Here is a 17,965-nt window from a genome sequence, read left to right on the forward strand (position 1 = left end):
GGATGTTGTTAGGGAAGCGTAGATGGCTATTTTTGCATCCATGAAAAGCCATCAGGGGCCAATATAAACAAAGATGAAGACATGAACTCTGCCTCAGGAAGTCTCCACACCACAGCCTTCTGGAAAGAGAGAAGGCACCACAAATCACTGCTCTAGATTTGCGTGGCATCTGTATTGGACACTTTGGGAGAGCAAAACAGATCTTAGACCTGTTCTGCTACATCCACCTTGGGTTCACAATAAAACAGTGCTCGCTTTTATTTTTTTTAAAAGTAAGGAAACTAAATAGCCTATTTGAAATATTCACATAAGTTTTAGGTCGCAATTTCATTTAAAATACTATTAAAATATCTTTAAAGAGAAAAGAAATGGTGATCAATTCATTTCTCACCGTTCTGTTATGGAGGTTTAGGTGGACAGTGGGCTTTTTTCTTACCAAATAAATGTATTTAATTCTACAGCGAAACTGCCAAGAAGGTGGAGCAGCGAAATTTAACATTTTATCTAATTTTGGTGTACTGAACACAGTGGGATAAAAAGAAACTAAAGCAGCAGCCCAGCAACAAAGAAACACGTATCAGACAGACACTTTTGGGGAGGGAGAAGAAGAAAAAAGAAAAAAGAAGAAAAAAAAAAAAAAACCCACCACAAGAAAACATTTACATGTTAGTTAATAATATAAAAACCAAACAGGTCTTTAAATGCCTTTGAATGCAAAAGTCAGCCTTTTTTGCTTTTCCGAAGAGCACTATTGATCTGTGAAGTTATCAAAATGATGAAGAGTTCAAGCCATTGCTAAATCTTAATCTGGTGACTTCAAGTATCAAAACCAAGTAAGAACTGTATTTGAATTGGAATTTAGATTGTTTATGTGTGTGTACACACATATGCAAACACTTCCATATTTCAAATGTTGACAAGAGTTATTCAAACTAGAGAAGCTCAACTGGCACTGCAATAATATTCTCAAACGTATGGAATATTGTTACAGAAAACATTTTAATGGAAAGGACTCTGAAGGCTTAATAGGTTGATGTGGAAACTCATTATAGAGCTGGGTATTTGAAATTAGTTTTGAGCAAAGGATGCTTCGTGATGACCGTTTCTGACTTAGGACCGATGCAGGAGAGCCACACTGCAATAGCCAAAATCAGCAGGGACATGAAAGATTGAGCACTTGGCAATTCAAGTGAGGCGGAGCGCTGTAAGGGTATTTTCCATGAGTCACACAGCTCTGGCATCTGGTTACCACTTTAACTCCTCATGAGGTTTTACCACACACTACATGCTCTTCTCTCTCTGGAAAAACATTATTAAGCAATTTGAAAAGGGACATTTTCTTCTTTAAAAACTTCTGTATTATCGCAGGAGATATTAACTTGTCCTACAAATAAACAACAAATATTTATTGCAAAAACATATGACAGGATTTATTCAGAACATAGACAGGGAACTCAGTTCAGTTCATTATTCTGTCAAAGGAAAGCTAGATGACCAAGAAAGAAAGGTATCTAGTTTTATTCGAAGTATGCCAATATGTGTTATATTGAAGACACAGAAGACACCAGCTATTTCTGTCACTTCACTTGCCTTTGGGTAAGACTTCAAAAATACCATAAAATCACAGAGAATACTTGACCTCAAAGGGAAGATACCTGAAAACTCTGCCAAGGACATCCAAACAATGTGTGAACTATTAAGAGTATTTTCTAAAGAGATTTGCTCGATTTAACTTGGAAGGTATGCTTGAAACAAGTACCACAGGTAAATTTGAAAAGAACAGTGCCCATTATTTGTCTCTCCTCATATCATCTCACTAAATTAAATATAAGTGTCCCTGGCCACAATGCAGCAAAGACTCCATTTTAGTCTTAATCAAGTAATGAACTTGTAACATTAAGCAGCTAAATGACAAGCTTCTTAAAACATTTTCCACAATACCTGAAAGGCATCCTGATGTTCATTCTTTCAGCATATTTGCACAATGTCTCCCACGGACAGTGAATTTTAACAAACATGATATCACTGTTTGTAACAGCTGGCTGTAAAGAGCGATAACAAAGAAATACACATCAATAATTCTAGCTCCTATAACATTCACCTTTCCAAAAGCATTCTTCAGTGTCAAATTCTGCTTTTAGGTCTGAAGTGGCTATGCAAGGCTGAAAACACTCTAAGTGCTCTCAGCTAGACAAAGGAAAATTAATATATTTTCTTTTCTCCCAAACACTGTGATATGAGTAAATTATTAACTGCCAAAAGGAATCTGCAGGACAAATCTTTGCTCATAAATACAACCAAAATAAAGAAAGGTTTTATGCAGCATTTTTTGACATGGAATAAATGAATTCATTTTAAACTCCTTCAAGATCATCTTAGATGAGCAGCTTGAAGACCATTCTGTGTATTTCCCATTTAAGAAGAGTGCTCAGCTGCTAGAGACATAGGAACAGCTGCGAGGAGGCTGCAGGTCCCACTGCCAAAACAGTAACTCCAGGGAATGGTTAAGTAATTGCAATATCTGCTACAAACTTATAAATGTGATCTCTGTATAAACAGACTTTTTGTAACATTACAAGGAATACTCTACAGAGGCATTTTTCATCACTAATTTATTTGTACATGAAACAAAAATTTCAACACTAGAGGTTTCCATATTTATCTTTTCTTATAAACACTTCAGTTCCACACTCTTCTCCCAGATGTATTTGCCTGAGTTTTTATAAGTAAATGTTTCGATAGAGTTAAGTCTGATTAAACTCTCCCAAAACCTTGAGTAATGCAAGGTTTGGTAAGTAAAGGTAATTGCAAATTTTGTTAAAGCGTTAATAAATTTAAAATGTTCACAATTCTACCTATGGTTCCATAGAGTCGCGACACAGTTTAATAATATTACTTCTAGGATTTCATTTTTCTCAAAATATGTGGATTAAAAAAATACTACTGGAAGACAATTTAAAACACTTGATCTCATAAAAACATTTTTTTTCTGAAGTGTCAATACTTCTGAATTGACACCACCTGAGATTGGGATATTTACTGAAACAGAACAAAACCAGATAATTTTACTACCAGACCGTAACAATTTTTAAAAGCCTTAAAACGAAATTTTAATCCACTATTAGGTTAGATCTTTATGAATATTCAATATATTACATTATCAGCTAGAATTTGCAAGTGCTTCAAAACAGTTAAGAGCACATTGCAATAACACAAAACACATAAGGCAATTCTATTGAGTTGAAGAGTATAAATCAGGATGAAAGACACAAAAAATACAGGAGATTACTTCAAGGTAGACTAAGTATATGCCTGTTTTATAAGTAATTAATGAAACAGCAAAAATCCAAGGCTGTTTTCCTAGCTTTGTTTTCCTTCATTTTTATATTAATACTGCCATTAACAGAATTATGGATTAACTCGACACTGACAATCTTAACCCCTGGAAAAACAGAGAGAATTCAGTATCATGCATCCTGCTGAAAGACATAGAGGTTTTATATTAGAGCAACAACATGGGTTACTGAAGTTTCTGTTGTGCTGGCATAAGGAGCTGGGAGTTTTCCCTCTATACTGCACTACATCTGTGTGGAGGGTACGTGTGTGTGTATATGTACAATTATGCACCTCCAAAACACGTTAAACGCACACTATCAAACAACTGCTACTATTAATTGAATAGAATTAAACAAATGGAGGAAACACCCTGACTGGAAAGGCTTGTAAATTTGTCAGGATACTTTAATAAATGCAGTAAAGTACAACATTATTCTAAAGGTTGTTTTATGCTACATAAGCTACAAGACTCACCTCCCGTTCTAACATCAACCCTTCTGCTCTCAAATTCTTCTCAAATGTGCTTCTTTTTTCTACCTGTGGACTTGATTTTTTGTAGACCAAGATGTAGTCAATGCGCTTTTTGCCGTCTTTGAAGAACAGTCCTGATGATGCCATGGCATCAGTCTGGAGAAGATAAAATTTTAAAAATATGTTAAATATGGCATCCATGAAGATGAAGAGCCTCACCACAAGCTGATTGTAACACAGCATTTTCTAAAACAGGGAAATGTCCACATATCTGCAGGATAAACCTGTAAAGAAGTCAGAAGAACAGGCAATTCATGTGCATCAGTTAATCGCAATTTTAAATTAGAACAAAACAAAATAGCTCCACAAAACCCCTATTTCTTTCAGCTGTGTGGTATATATCAATATGAACTTTTGTTAATCCTTACTTTCCAACAGGAATTAAAAAAAACTAAAGGCAAGTAAATTAAACCAAGTCTCCCAGCTTTGCACCTGGGCAAATTTTATAGAACAAACCTATTTTTTCCAAGACAGAAATAAATCTAAAAGATTAAAAAAGAAGCGCTATTGACTGAAATGTTTTCCTGGATATTCTAGCGGAAATGCTTTTTCAATGCCATGTTAGCAATGTTTAAATCTTGTGTAGTTCCTTCCCACCATGCAAACACAAGGGATTCTCTGACCTCAATATGGAAAACCCTGCTTTACATGCTGCCGCTGAAAGCTATTTTTGCATTCTGTGTTTTGCATGATTCAGAATAGACTGTGACTACATAAACTGGTGTCAGACTACGAAGACTTTGAAATCTGAAAAGGTAAACTGAGAAACTATCATCATCTTCTGGAGAATGCAGCACTCGTTTTAACACAAACTGTCCAGAACAAGTATGTTAGGTTTGAAGTATGATACATTACATTTATACATATGGGACCATTTTTATAAATTCTTATATTTCTATTTATCTCAAGATATCCAGATAAATAGTATCTGAAATCCAAAGTGAGGTAGTCAAGATCGTTAACCAAGATTATTAGTGCACTGAATACACAATAGGGTCTGTCACCCTTTCTAAGAATTCTGAATGGGAACAGTAGTAAAAACATTAACTTTTATTCTTTTTTTAAATGTCCTAGGTGGAATGATTTAGATACAAGATGCAAAGGTTTGAAGGTGAGGTAGTAGATGAAGGATTCGAAAGTGCAAGATTGAATAATCATGCTTTCGAATACCTAAAATTTTTGGTGTTCAAGACGCAAGCAATGAACTTGCTCTTCAACAATGAAGAATTCCAGCATAAAAACTTCATAAAAACAGATGAGAGTTGGCTTTTGTGGTCTACGAAGCAGGTAAAAATCCCATATAAAAAGCCTGGCCAAAATTCCCCCAAAATGGAGATCTGCAACTTCTTTTATGCAGTTTCTGGTCATGTAATCTGTGTACAGACATTATGGAAATTAAGTCTACTTTTTTGTAACACACTTCTACCTTTCTTTGGATTATTATTTTTAGCCTTTCTTTCCTCATCTCTAAAACATCGGGGTTTTTTGGTCTTGGAGAAACATGTTTTCTTTCTCAGATAACAACAGTATGCAAATACGCCCTCAGATTCATCTGCACCAAACGCAATTATTTGGGGGCAATGTTCAATAAATAATGAGCTGGGCTGACAGTAGAGAGAAATTTTCCATCTGCTCATCTCAGACCAGCTTTAGAGGAGCACAGGCGCAGGTGGAGATGCACGATGCTGAAGCCACTTACCACAATTGTGCAGTGAACCCAACGTATACTCTATCGATTTCAGTACTGATTCGCTTTAATGCTACTTGCACTTTGCTGATTTCCCTTCAGTGTAATTCTCAAATAATGCTGTGTACCTATATTAGCAGGAATACTTGTGCCAATAAAATAATTTATCTGGTGACTTAGGTGTTTTTTTTCAGTTGATCTGAAGGAGCTCCATAACGTCAAAGCAGAACATGGAGCAGCAATTTCAATTAAACGTATGAGTCAAGCTATATTGGCCGCTATCTACACCTAGAACAGTGAACTAGTCTGTTAGGACAATGGGCATCCAGGCAAAAGCACATTTATTATTTATCTGTTCTTTTGGATCAATAAATCTCTGATTCATTCTTTCACCTGTTTCTCAACACAGTGGAGGAGAAAAGCATCAGATGAAATATCTTCTGCAAAGCCCTTACTCTCCTCTATTATTTTAACATTTTCTGTTTCACCTGAAAAATGTGCATGAAAAGGACTGATCAATGTTTGTTTTTCTGCCTAATCCTCTTCATCCTCTCTACCCTATTAGTTTTCCAGATTTTCTAAACCAGTGCCCACCTGCTCAGCTTTCCTATATTTACACGTATGCAAATGTATTTAAGTTTGATTTGACAAATTCCTTTTAGAGTATTGCTGTACAGTTCAGCTGGCAAACTCAACATTTTAATTTCACCTTATTCCTACCAAGTCTTTCAATACAAGAACTTAAAACCTTATCTATTTCTGTACTCAGGTTGTGAAGCGCTTTCACACTCAACAGTAAATTTGTTCGTAATGCAGAATCATAATATACTGGTTTGCATCAGAGTAAAATATTTCCTAAGGCTTTGCCACTAGAGATCTTTTGCAGTTTCTTGGTTTTCTTTATTATTTGCCATCATTTTACATTGATTCTTAGCTTGTGATTATTATAACCAATAACATGACACACTGCTTTGAAGCCTGAAACAGTGTAAGATTCAAAATACTGACATTATCATTCCACTGAAGTTTACAGTTTACATAACACAGAACAATTTGATCAATTTAACATAGAAAAAGAAGCTTTTGCTCAAGAAATAAACGTGAAACAAAAGCCTAATGCAAATACTTAGTGAAGTTGTAATAAAAAGAGCTAACATTTATATTCAGATCTGGTATAAGAATTTTCCGGAATTTAGTCAACATGGAGGGATTTTTCAAGAAACTATTTTTCAGATTCTAATTAATAAGCAATGACTTCTTTACAAAGTGGGAACAGCTGTTTTACGCATTCATTCTCTCCCCAATTAATTTAAATAGCACAATTTGCAGAAATTATAACTATTTCAACTCTACTGATTTCAGTCTACTGGTCCGCTCTGTGGGTTAAACTTTTGCCAGTTTTTCACCCCATACGCAGAAATAAATATTCTAGAAGAGCGAGTTGGAACCATTCCCAAAACAGTAAGCAAATTTTAGGTTCATGTAAGAATAAATGGTATGGTAGACTTCAGGTTTGCTGTATTTTATTAATAGGAAAATGACTAGCAAACTTTGCAACTTACTGAAAATTACTGAACTCCACATTGTAACATAATATATCAGTACACTTTTTTCCCACCACTTTATACCAGTGACAAGTTTAAGTTAATGAATAATATGTACTACCTAGGTAAATTCAGAAGTTAACTAGAACAAAATGTAGATACAACGTATCTGTTGTAACCATTCATTTTGCCTTCACTCAACCATTGACAGGACTCAACAAGGTTAACGTAACAGCAAGTGCTTAAAGGCTGACACAATCTCCATAGGCATTTTCATTTTTATAATTTTTAAATTATTATTTATTTGCTTGTGGAGGTGTGATTTACAGACCAAACTGTTCTCAGACACAGGTGTGACCATGAGGTATGTAAGCACAGAGAGGGCACCTGGCGGGGCTGTAGATACTCCCTCTCACTTACAATTCCCATAAAGTTTTATGTTTATATGAACATATAGAGAACAACAATTCTCAGCCATAATCAACAACAGGAACATTCACTTATATAAGTGCCGACTGATATAGTATACAAGAATCAAGCCCCCACAGCACAATATGTTTATTTTGCCTCTAGAGTAGACAGGATGAAGTTCAACTTTCCTCCATGTGGGTGGTGTAATTTGGATTTAGATTTGTAAAATTATGTAAAGGAAAGTAAATATACCAACAGACTAGTATCTGGTATCCAAAAGACCTTGGGATTCTTCTTTTACAATTTGGACCACAAATTTACTAAATCTCTCTCCCCAAAAATCTTTTTATTTCCAGGTGATGATGTTTAGAACAAAATTATTTTCCTCCCAAAGACAGCCTGTGAATTCTGACAGCTAAATGTGCTGGAGAAAAATAATTTTGATGAAATCTTACCAATAACGAAGCAACATATTAAAGAGAGATTTACTCAAATGTCTTGGTCTTTTTTCCCATGGAAACTATAAGAGAAGGGGAGAATCCACCAGTATGAAGTGATGCTACTATGGAAATGGAAGCGCTGACTCCCAGCATCACCGCTCCATAACAGCACCACGTCACCAGTAGCAATTTTAGAAACAAACAAGTAGGGAAAAGTTGTAAAACCAGAAAACATTTGAGGAAGAAAGACAAGTAAACAAACTTAGAAACGTATTTGCTTCCTCGTGGAAACAACAACATGTCCACTGACCTACTGCTGCCACATCGAACTTCTGTAAACACCACCACAAAGTTTATTGGCACGGAGCCTTATGGCCCAAACAGGACTGTATGGAACATCCCGCAATATATAAAATCACTTTGTAAACTTGCAAGAAAAATCAGCTTGAAATGGAGGAGTAAGAGAAGGAGAATGAAGCTTAAAATGCAAAATGCCCTGGTTATCAGAGGTGGAGCAAGGAAAAGCAGTTTTCTGTATCTCTTCATGTCTTGGCTTTTAAGAGACGTTTTAGAGATAATAACGGATCAGTTCAGGGCTATTAAATCACGTATAAGACAGAAGTAGCCATGGAAACAATTTGAAGAACTAGGGCAGGAATTTTGACAGAGGTAAAGTCTGATGTGTGAAATTCTTGGGCGTGATAACTACCTAAAATTGAAAAATCCACATCAAGAGCTTTCATGTTCTAACTCTGAGTAGAATGGCTATTTCTCATAAAATAAAAGTTTCTTCCAGTATAATTTATTATTGCTCTTAGAACTTCATAAGATACTGTTAAGTAAAGTCACGAAAACCCACCTCATTTGTTTTGATTACTAATTCTTCCTCACACTGTTATCATGAACTTTGCATTAACATCTTCAGCAACATTCACACTGATGGATGCCACCGTGTCAGTGGTTAGTGTCCCCAGTCAGAGCTTATGACTCAACTCTTACCCTTAAGTGTTTTCTGGAAATAAATACATTTCTGATGCTAACTGCAACGGGCTTATTTCCATGAACAAAAGTGAGATTCCTAATTATTGCTTGCTTTGTTTCAGAATGTTTAAAAAAAAAAAATCAAACCTGCAAATAACCGTGAGCATAATAAGCTAGGAAAGAAAATCTGGGACATATTTGCATATGTAAATGCTCCAAATTATCTTGGGCATCAAAGACAACACAGCCTGGTTAACTTGACAGGCTGCCGTAATTACCCATGTTAATGTATTTCTGTGATTACTACGCTGTACTGTGCAGAACTGAGCTTTTTTCTGAACAGAAAGGCTTCCAGAAATATCTCACCTTCCTAATAAAACTGCAGTTTAGCTTTATAGAAGTAAACTGCAGAATTAGTAATTATTTTACTTTTATTTTTTACCTTTTTCTTCCCTTTTCATTCTAGTCAGACTTACAGAGTAAGCATGAAAAATACATTTGTATGTAACATGAAAAATACATTTTGCTTCAGGAACGAATAGGTTTAAGTGATCTTATGCAAAATTTTGAAAAGAAGTCTGTTCAGTGTTACTGTATGTGGAAGCAGCAATGAAGGATGTTTGGAGACAGAAGGCTTCCCATTTTTAATACTTAACCATTCCTATTTGTTCTTTAAGTCTAATAGGGAGGCCTTAACAAGAAGCACACTGACATCATCACTGAAACTTTTTCTTTACATGTTTATATTTTGAAATTTTCATCTTTATGGTAAAATTACTTACGTCTTTCCTTGCATTTCCTGAAATAATATCTGATTTTTTTTTCCTTTTAAACAAAATTACACAGCAGATGAGAGCCATGCACTAGAAGCATAAACATGAAGTTAACTTTTGTTGCACTTTCGCATGTCATTCTATTCTGGGAAAATGATTTTATCTGTTATCATTCCTTTAAAATTTTATTTACTTTTGCATTATTAGACTGCATTCGTGGACTACTCCTTATCTATCAGGGTCCCCTTGCTATTCTCTTTTCCAGTACACTGTCGTCAGCTGACAATATCTTGTTCTTATTAATACACTAAAACATTTTTATTGCCAAACCTGCTCTTTCAGCACGCATGCCTGACTTCCGCTGAACACAGAAGCAGGATTATGAGGGAAATAATGTGTGTTAATCTAGTGATTAATTGAAAGGATTAGAACACATAGCACAAATCTGTGCAACTCTGAAAGTCATGGACTTAATAGGAAAAAATGAAAACAGAAATTAATTTCTACAGAAGTGTGGAAAACATTAAGATTGAAGAACATTTTTATTCTGTAGATATTACATTTAATTCATTCCATTTTTCAAAATCACCGTTAAATTCTCTAAGCTAAATATTTGTTTTGCAGCAGAGAGAGGAACATACATGTCAAAAATCACAAAGAATCCAATAAAAAGCCTTAACAATTGTATTTTAGGCTTTCACAGGTAGATTTATCCTTTAATAATCTACACTGAACATACTGAGTTTTGCTCATATTATAATTAATTTTCAGCAATATGTCCAGCTCATTAGATACAATTCTCCATATGTTTTGGCCAATTGCTTATTTGTTAATTAAAAGTCCTTAGAAGTTACGTAACATTTCTGGAGAAATCATTTCAGATCCTGTCCAACACAAAACCAGTCTGGACAAGCAGTATTATACTGGATATCAGTGGATACCAGAAAAAGGCAGTAAATGAGGCTACTGTATAAGCAGCAGTTCTTTATAGTTCCTGGACCCGTAGTAATAATACAAGAACTTTGGGCTAAAAAACCTTTCTTTAGCTTGCCAGAGAGCAAAATACACTATCTTAGATTAAAAATTCATCCGATTAAAAATTCATCAGATCAAAGATAGTAACAGTAATGTAGTGAATGAAAGGAAAGGAAAGTGTAATTTCTCAAACATTCCAATCTGACCACTATACGCATGATAATAATTGGTACAGAAAATAATTCACTGCTACTGATTTTGCTGCTTGTGTGGACGAATGTTGCCTTCCATTCAAGTCATAAAGTCTGTTTACCCTCCTTTCCTCTCGCAGTGAAACTACAACACTTCAAATACCAATTTTCCAGTTGGGGACCTTCTCATTTCCTACATTTCCCTTGCAACAGCAGATACTACTCATTCCATACTTTGCTCAGCAGCCACTTGTTGGCATCATTCCCTCGCATGTGATCCCTTGGCAGAATCACATACACAAAGTTGTACTTTCTACATAATCTCAACAGCAGTGGGTGATGAAAAGACAGCAGAGATGGATAATGAAGACAGCTTTTTAATGGGTCTGAATGACTCAACGGTTTTCCAGTTTGAAATCTGCAGATTCTGAAATGACACCAAAATACACTAAAGGAGATTTTTGAGTTACAAATCTTAAATCAAGGAAACAAGAAAAGTAGATGACTATCAAAATGAGTGTTGGCATCCAGATGCTATATCAAAACTATCTGATTTTTCTAAGGCTTTAAAACTGCAGCAAAATAAATCAGGTTTATGGAAAGGGCATCACATGATCTGAAATACTAAACAATTCCTGAAAAAAATGTGTCGGCTTTCATCATATCAGCAGACAAGTTTGTTATTGCTGAAGTATTCAAGTAGCTGATTGAGACAGATAATAGTATCAAGCATTAATGCAAATAACTTTTTTAGCAATTTTTCTCTGAGTCTCTCAGGTATATTACAAAACAACCCTTCCAAAACATGCCTAAATCAGAATCATTAACTAGCAGAGAAGAACAACAAGCTTTTATCCTTGTGCACTTTGCCAATATGGTGTTTTCACGTTTTCATTCTCTAGTCAGACTGAGGAGATTTTTTTGATCACAACAGATCAGACATTTTCCAAATACATGACAGTACTTACCAGCTGTAAAGCTGTAGAGTAGTCTCCTGTGCTTTCAACAGTCTCAAAAAGAATTAGAATGCTCCTTTTGCTAGTTTTATACCCGTTTTGGGAAGAAGTTTCCATTAGACATCTTCCACAAACTGCCACAAAGACTTGTACAATAATCCAAAGGCAAAATAGTAGTAACCTTCTTTTCTAACATAAGGCTAATCTAAATCCCCTCTGCCTTTCTCTTGCGGAGGCAGGCAAGCAGTAAACAGGAGGAGAATCCTGCTTAGTTGCCTCATTTGCAAAAAAAGTAAAGGCAGAAGGAAGTTTCCAAAGTAATCGCTGTGATAAAATGCACTGTCAAGGCTAAAAGCCAGATGTGGCTTCAGAAGACTTTGTAAACTCTGAAGCGCTTCGTTCAGTAGGTCAGGACATACAAAGACTGAGATATAAAAGTGCTTTTTTTTTTTTTTAAACTTAATACAAATACAAGGCTCCTCTTTAAACTTTGAAAGAAAGTGAGCTTACTGGCTGCCTATAAACTTTTTATCAGTGCTGAATGCAAGGCTTGGAGAAAACACAGCTAGTGATCATTTTATATTTCACATGAAAATACAAAAAATAATTTGCTTTAGCACAAGGAAATGCTTGTTACTAGCTAGACATTATCTGGTACTAGATTTTTTTGGTAGCAGCCTTACCTGTTATTAAAAATATTTAGTTCCCTATAACATCGCCTAAATTCTGCATATTCTGCATTATTTTTTCTGCCTTGTAGGCCACATTTAATGTGAAAGGCTTTGTCTAGCTAATGAACAAAACCAAACAAGAACGTCCATTATTATTTCTTTCTTAATTCAGCTTGCCTTGCAGAAACAGATAAAAAAAATCTGTGAACACAAGTTCTCATTGCAACCATTCAGATTAAATTATAACACTTCTCTGTCATTACCAAAGTTTAATTTTCATGTCAGAGATTTCCCATCTGTAAATATAATCACGTGTAAATCTATCTAAACATTATTAGATAGCTATTATTACAGAAGTTTTTTTTTTTCTAAAAGCATCCCATTAAATGAGGTCTCAGAGATCACATCAACCTGGTACCAGTGTTCCAGAATCCTTTAGTGATGATGATCAGTGTAACTAGGAGAACAAGCTTTACAATAGTTACGTGATTTCCGTGAAACATGCATTCAATGCTAAAATCACAAAGTTATGATTATAGAACCTTCAAGCAATTTAAGCATTTCTAGATTTACAGCACGGAATTTTTCATGTTTTTACATACCAAAAATCAGAGAATTGCTGGTAAAAACTGTTCTGCAGAATATACTACTTCTAGTTCTTGAAGCAGAACACAACTCTGAATTTCATTTGTCACACATTTAAAAGTGATGATGCTAATAAAAGGAGAATTAAGGGTCTCCCAATCCAGAGTGGGAACAAAAAAAAAAATACATATTTTGAACTAAAAATCAGACATAATTCTTTGGCGTTATAGTGGATGAACTGCTGTAGAAAATGCATTGCGATGAATACTGTTATTAGGTAATTACTAAGCAAGACAACATGTCAGTTTTATCTGGTGAGATGGCTTTTCCAGTGCTCTGGTTGAGGTTCCTGAAAATACTCCTACACTCTCCTACATAAAAGTGAATTTTATTTTCATTCAATGTGTCTAGCTATCATTTGGATTTTGCTTAGAGGGGGAACCCTACACTTTAGATCACTCTCAACTGATCATTTGCTACATGAAATTAGTTCTTCTAAACTCTCCTAATTTCCTGAGGTCTCCCAGTTGACACGAATTCCACTCCATGCTGGGAATCCTATGTCCTTAATCCTGTGCAATATATATTTTTTGAAAGAAGGCTACTGCTTCATAGATGAGCGGATACAAATCACTAGAATCCTTGATTCTATACAATTTTGGTCACTTTTCGTACAGAGAATTCTATTCATTGATTCTATAGGTCAAACTGGTCAAATTTCTTACCACGAGGCACCTATTTATTAAGCTCCACCTTATCTAATCCATTAAAAAAATATATTTTAAAAATAATTAAGCACATTCTGAAAATTGATACAATTTAATAAAGTTTTGTGTCCATTACCTTTAAAGATGATTTAGTCCGAGTTTCTGTTTTCTGTCTGATAAGCTTGTTTTGAATAAGCAATGACTGATCTGTGCGAGCATCATAATTTCCATGTTCTGAATCATCTGTGTATGTGTCTTTGTCCTTTCCTATGTCTGAAGGAAAAACAGAAGAAAACAATGGACTCATTTTAGGTTGTAGTGGGGAGAAACTGACACTATTACAACCACAGTTGAATATTCCTTTTAAGTATCCACTTTTCAATAACTTACATTCTATCATTTCCTTCAGAAGTTTTTTACTTGAAATGTTGTCATGTTTGTCTTAAAATAGAAGTGACTTCTATTTCTATTAGAAAGCTTATAGAAACTTTTTTCTATTACCTTTCAAATCAAAAAAGCCCACAACATTCTTCACAGTAATTAAAAACAAACCAAACCAACAAAACCCCCACAAAGCAATATAAAGCAAATATTCAAATGCTTTTGTGCTTGACTCACAATTGTTAAGACTCAAAATGTCATTAAATAGGCAGGTGCATCTCAGAGACCAGAGTAACATCTCATGTTTTAAATTTAAACAAGCAATCGAAATGCCTGATTCCCCTACACACATGCTGCTCATCTTTGATATAGTGTTTGAAAATTTGCATAATAAGCTGTTGCAGTGAGCACTTCAGAACACATTTTAAGAGGCGTACCTGATGGGGGTAGAAGATAGTTGTCAACACGAAGAAAGCATTTGTTTTCACTGGATTTTTTTTAATTGCTCAACATAAGTATCCCAAGACAGCTACAGGTGACTGAGGACCTTCCTTGACACTTACTAAGATCCACACTCGCAGATTAAATTTCTTCCTATACCATCACTACAGGCAAGTTAGAAGAAATTAAGTCTCCGAGTCACTCTACATCCTCTATCAGAAGGGAGACTTTTTTCCAGACATTTGATTATCTTGCACATTCTCTAGCAAATATGATGATAATACTTAGAATATTTACCCAGCAGGAGTAAAATGAGGGGTAATGCCTGTTCAACATTGGACCACGTAAGTTTTCATGAAGCTTGGAAAATGGTTAGTCTTGAAAGAAATATTTAAATATGAAGAAGATAGAATAATTATTCCCACACAATTATTATCTTGGATGAATTTGAAATAGAAACATATTCAGATAAAAAAGTTACCCACAAACCCCGAGCCAAGTTCTCATCTCAGCTCACACATCAACATGGGAAAAGTCAGGGGAACTGGGAAACAGCATTTAGCCCAGTAATTCTAAACCCTAAATAGAAGCCAAGAAACAAATCATGGTTGCTGTGGGAACCACAATCTTGAATTTCCTGAATTTTATATTCATAAAAGCTCATCTGAAACAAAGTATTTTTCATTAAGTTGTTCAGTTAAATTCTCCGCAGTGAGTATTACAGAAAAAAAAAAATAACCAGAATTATCTCATGTAGCCTAGACATTTCTGAAATGGAATATTAAACTGAAACATTTATCAAGAGCTGTTTTTTCTGCAATTTAGTTGCTTACATAATGATTATACAAAATGAGCCCTCGGTAATCTCTGATGCTGATATTACGTCAGTAAATCTGTGAAAGGATTTCTTAACGTATGAAATAGCCCTTTTTAATTGTCAGAGCACCAAACTCAGAGATTTTATTTATTTTAAACAACGTTTTAACCTAATATACAGGTTACTCTGTGTAATGTAGTGAATGTAGTAATAAGACTGTGAAGAAGGTTTCAAGTAGTAGGCATACAACACGGAAACCAGGACACTTAAGCAACTTTGTAGATTTGACTCACACCCAGATGTGATGAGCTCTTAACTTTACTAAAGACCATGGTCTTATAGTAGAAGCCAGTAAAATCTATGAAACCTAAACTTTTGCATCTAGATAGGCCATTCAAGCTGAAAGAAAGACTCTACTTACATTCAAAAGCCTGTTTTTACGAGGGAAGTTTTAGAGGATTAGACATTATGAGTACACCTAAAACTCAAAAAAACCCTTTGCAAAAGTACATAATATTTTAATTGAACAATTTAAAGTTATAAAATTAGTTTCCTTTTAGTGCTCAACATAATTTTACCTGCTAAACACTTTTATACTTTCAAGGACATAACTTTTAAATTGTAGCATGTATCATCTATTAAAAAAGTACCTTTCATTTAGAGATATCTGCTATCTTGTCTGAAATGTAATCAAAAGGTTTTAGTAAGAAAAAACACCATAAAAATAAAGAAATTTCCAATTAAAAAGGTACATTTCTTATATAAAATTTAACTATACTTGCACTTGTACCTTTCAGCAGTTGATGACTTCTATGCACCTAAAGCACTGTCCCACAAAGAAATGGTATCAGTACAGTAAAAAGGGGAGGAATGAAGATTAAGACACAGCATTTAAGCATTGCACTTGAAAAAGCATTTGTTACATCTGTCTGAAAAAGAGGCAGACTGAGAGACAGAGCATATAATCCGTATTTTAAAAGTTTATTCAAAAGTGTGCATTTTTCTTAATACTCATGGTAGGCTTAGACATTAATGTCAACAGAACACCTAAATTATGCTTTGTAGATACTTAGTATAGACTAGTTGTTCCATTCACCTCTTCTACAGCATACATTAAACCAAAATCTTGAATATAAATAATTAGATGAAAAGTTCAATGGATTGAACCATGTCTCTATACCAGAACAGGTTACAAAGAACAGCTGCAATGTGTATGTATCTGGGGAGGCTCCTTTTGTTTACAAAAAGTTCAACTTAGGAAATTTCTTTTGGTTAGTTTTAAATTTTTTGAATAGAGAATGAAATACATTGGTTTTAGAAAGAGATCTTGAGAGCAGATGACAGAAATGAAACTTTGCCATAATAACACCGACTGTATTTCTGTACTCTTCTACAAGTGACCAGGTGCTTTTTCTGTAATAAGGCATCCAACACTTTTACTAAAAGAGAAAGTCTCTCTTTTGTAGTTTTCCCACCCACCAAGTCAAAATGACATTTCCCTAAAGATAGACTTATATGACCCAAATTAACTTGAGTTTGATTGTTCCTAGAGTCGCCAATGCATTCTACAATACAATACAAACACAGCGACTAAAGTCATTAAGGCTTTCTTCAATACTGGTGCTTTTTAAAGTTCCATGACATTTTTATATAATGTTTGTCTATAAAGGAATACTATCTTCTGCCATCCTTTCCTCCGTCATCTCTATTATTTGGTTTTGCATTTTAACTGCCATTTAGGATTGCCACAAGCCAAACCAAGATAGCATCCCTGAACGCTGTGGCTGGAGTTGTACTGCCCAAGGATGTTTTTAACGTAACATAGCCCAAAAGCAATGGTATGGACTAACACTCTTTCTATTTGACTTGCATTATAAGTATCCATCTTTATATTAAAACACAGAGTCTTTATTTGGCTGCGGCTCTACAAAACATCACGAGAAAAACTTGGCTGCCTTGAGCTCTTTCCCTCTGCACTGTGGGAAAGCTGCTGTTTACTTCAGTTTTTATTTCCCATCATGCTTTCCCTGGCCTTTGACAACTCCTTTGGTTGTTCTTGTCAAGAACAAATGCCAGTTCTCCTTGCGCTTGGAGTTCTTGGATGGGCTCTAATGCCAACCACCACAACCAGCCTGCTTGACTTTGGGAGGGGGAGCACGTTGGCAAGAAGCCATAGGAGGAAAAAAACCCCAAATCCAGTTCATATTGCTCCAGAAGCTCACACTTTTACACCAATCAACAGAGAGATGCCTCCTTAATAGAGTTCAGACCTCTGCCCACCTCCCCAAGCGTATGTTCTCTTCTACACTGTTAATAAATTCCATCCCACGTGGGCTTTGCTGGGCATATCTGAAAGACATGAGTGTCACATTCATATACCCAAGTGAACTTCCAAGTGCTTGCAACTTTATTAAACTTTTTAGATTGTTGGGGTTTTTTTTTCCCTCTTTTAAGAGCCAAAAAAAGTTGATCTGATTCTCAGCTGTGCAGGTCTAATCACTAAAATACTGCTCTACAATGGCCCATGATCAAGGTTTT

At 35.1% G+C, this 17,965-nt stretch overlaps 1 protein-coding gene across 3 annotated transcripts in view; it reads right to left on the bottom strand.

The window, feature by feature from the left end:
* ANO3 (anoctamin 3) overlaps positions 1-17,965 on the bottom strand; it is a 179,227-nt gene that overhangs the window by 49,568 nt on the left and 111,694 nt on the right. For 2 of the 3 annotated variants that reach the window (XM_065635814.1, XM_065635815.1), the window contains exons 4-6: positions 13,925-14,061; positions 3,811-3,963; positions 1,942-2,042 (exon numbers count right to left, since the gene is read on the bottom strand). In XM_065635814.1, coding sequence (XP_065491886.1) covers positions 1,942-2,042; positions 3,811-3,963; positions 13,925-14,061 — 391 coding nt within the window. Of the gene's footprint in view, positions 1-1,941; positions 2,043-3,810; positions 3,964-10,666; positions 10,775-13,924; positions 14,062-17,965 lie in introns of those variants that run through there. The other variant, XM_065635816.1, reaches the window with a different exon arrangement.

The sequence above is a fragment of the Caloenas nicobarica genome, chromosome 5 (genome assembly GCF_036013445.1).
Source record: "Caloenas nicobarica isolate bCalNic1 chromosome 5, bCalNic1.hap1, whole genome shotgun sequence".
Taxonomy (NCBI): domain Eukaryota; kingdom Metazoa; phylum Chordata; class Aves; order Columbiformes; family Columbidae; genus Caloenas; species Caloenas nicobarica.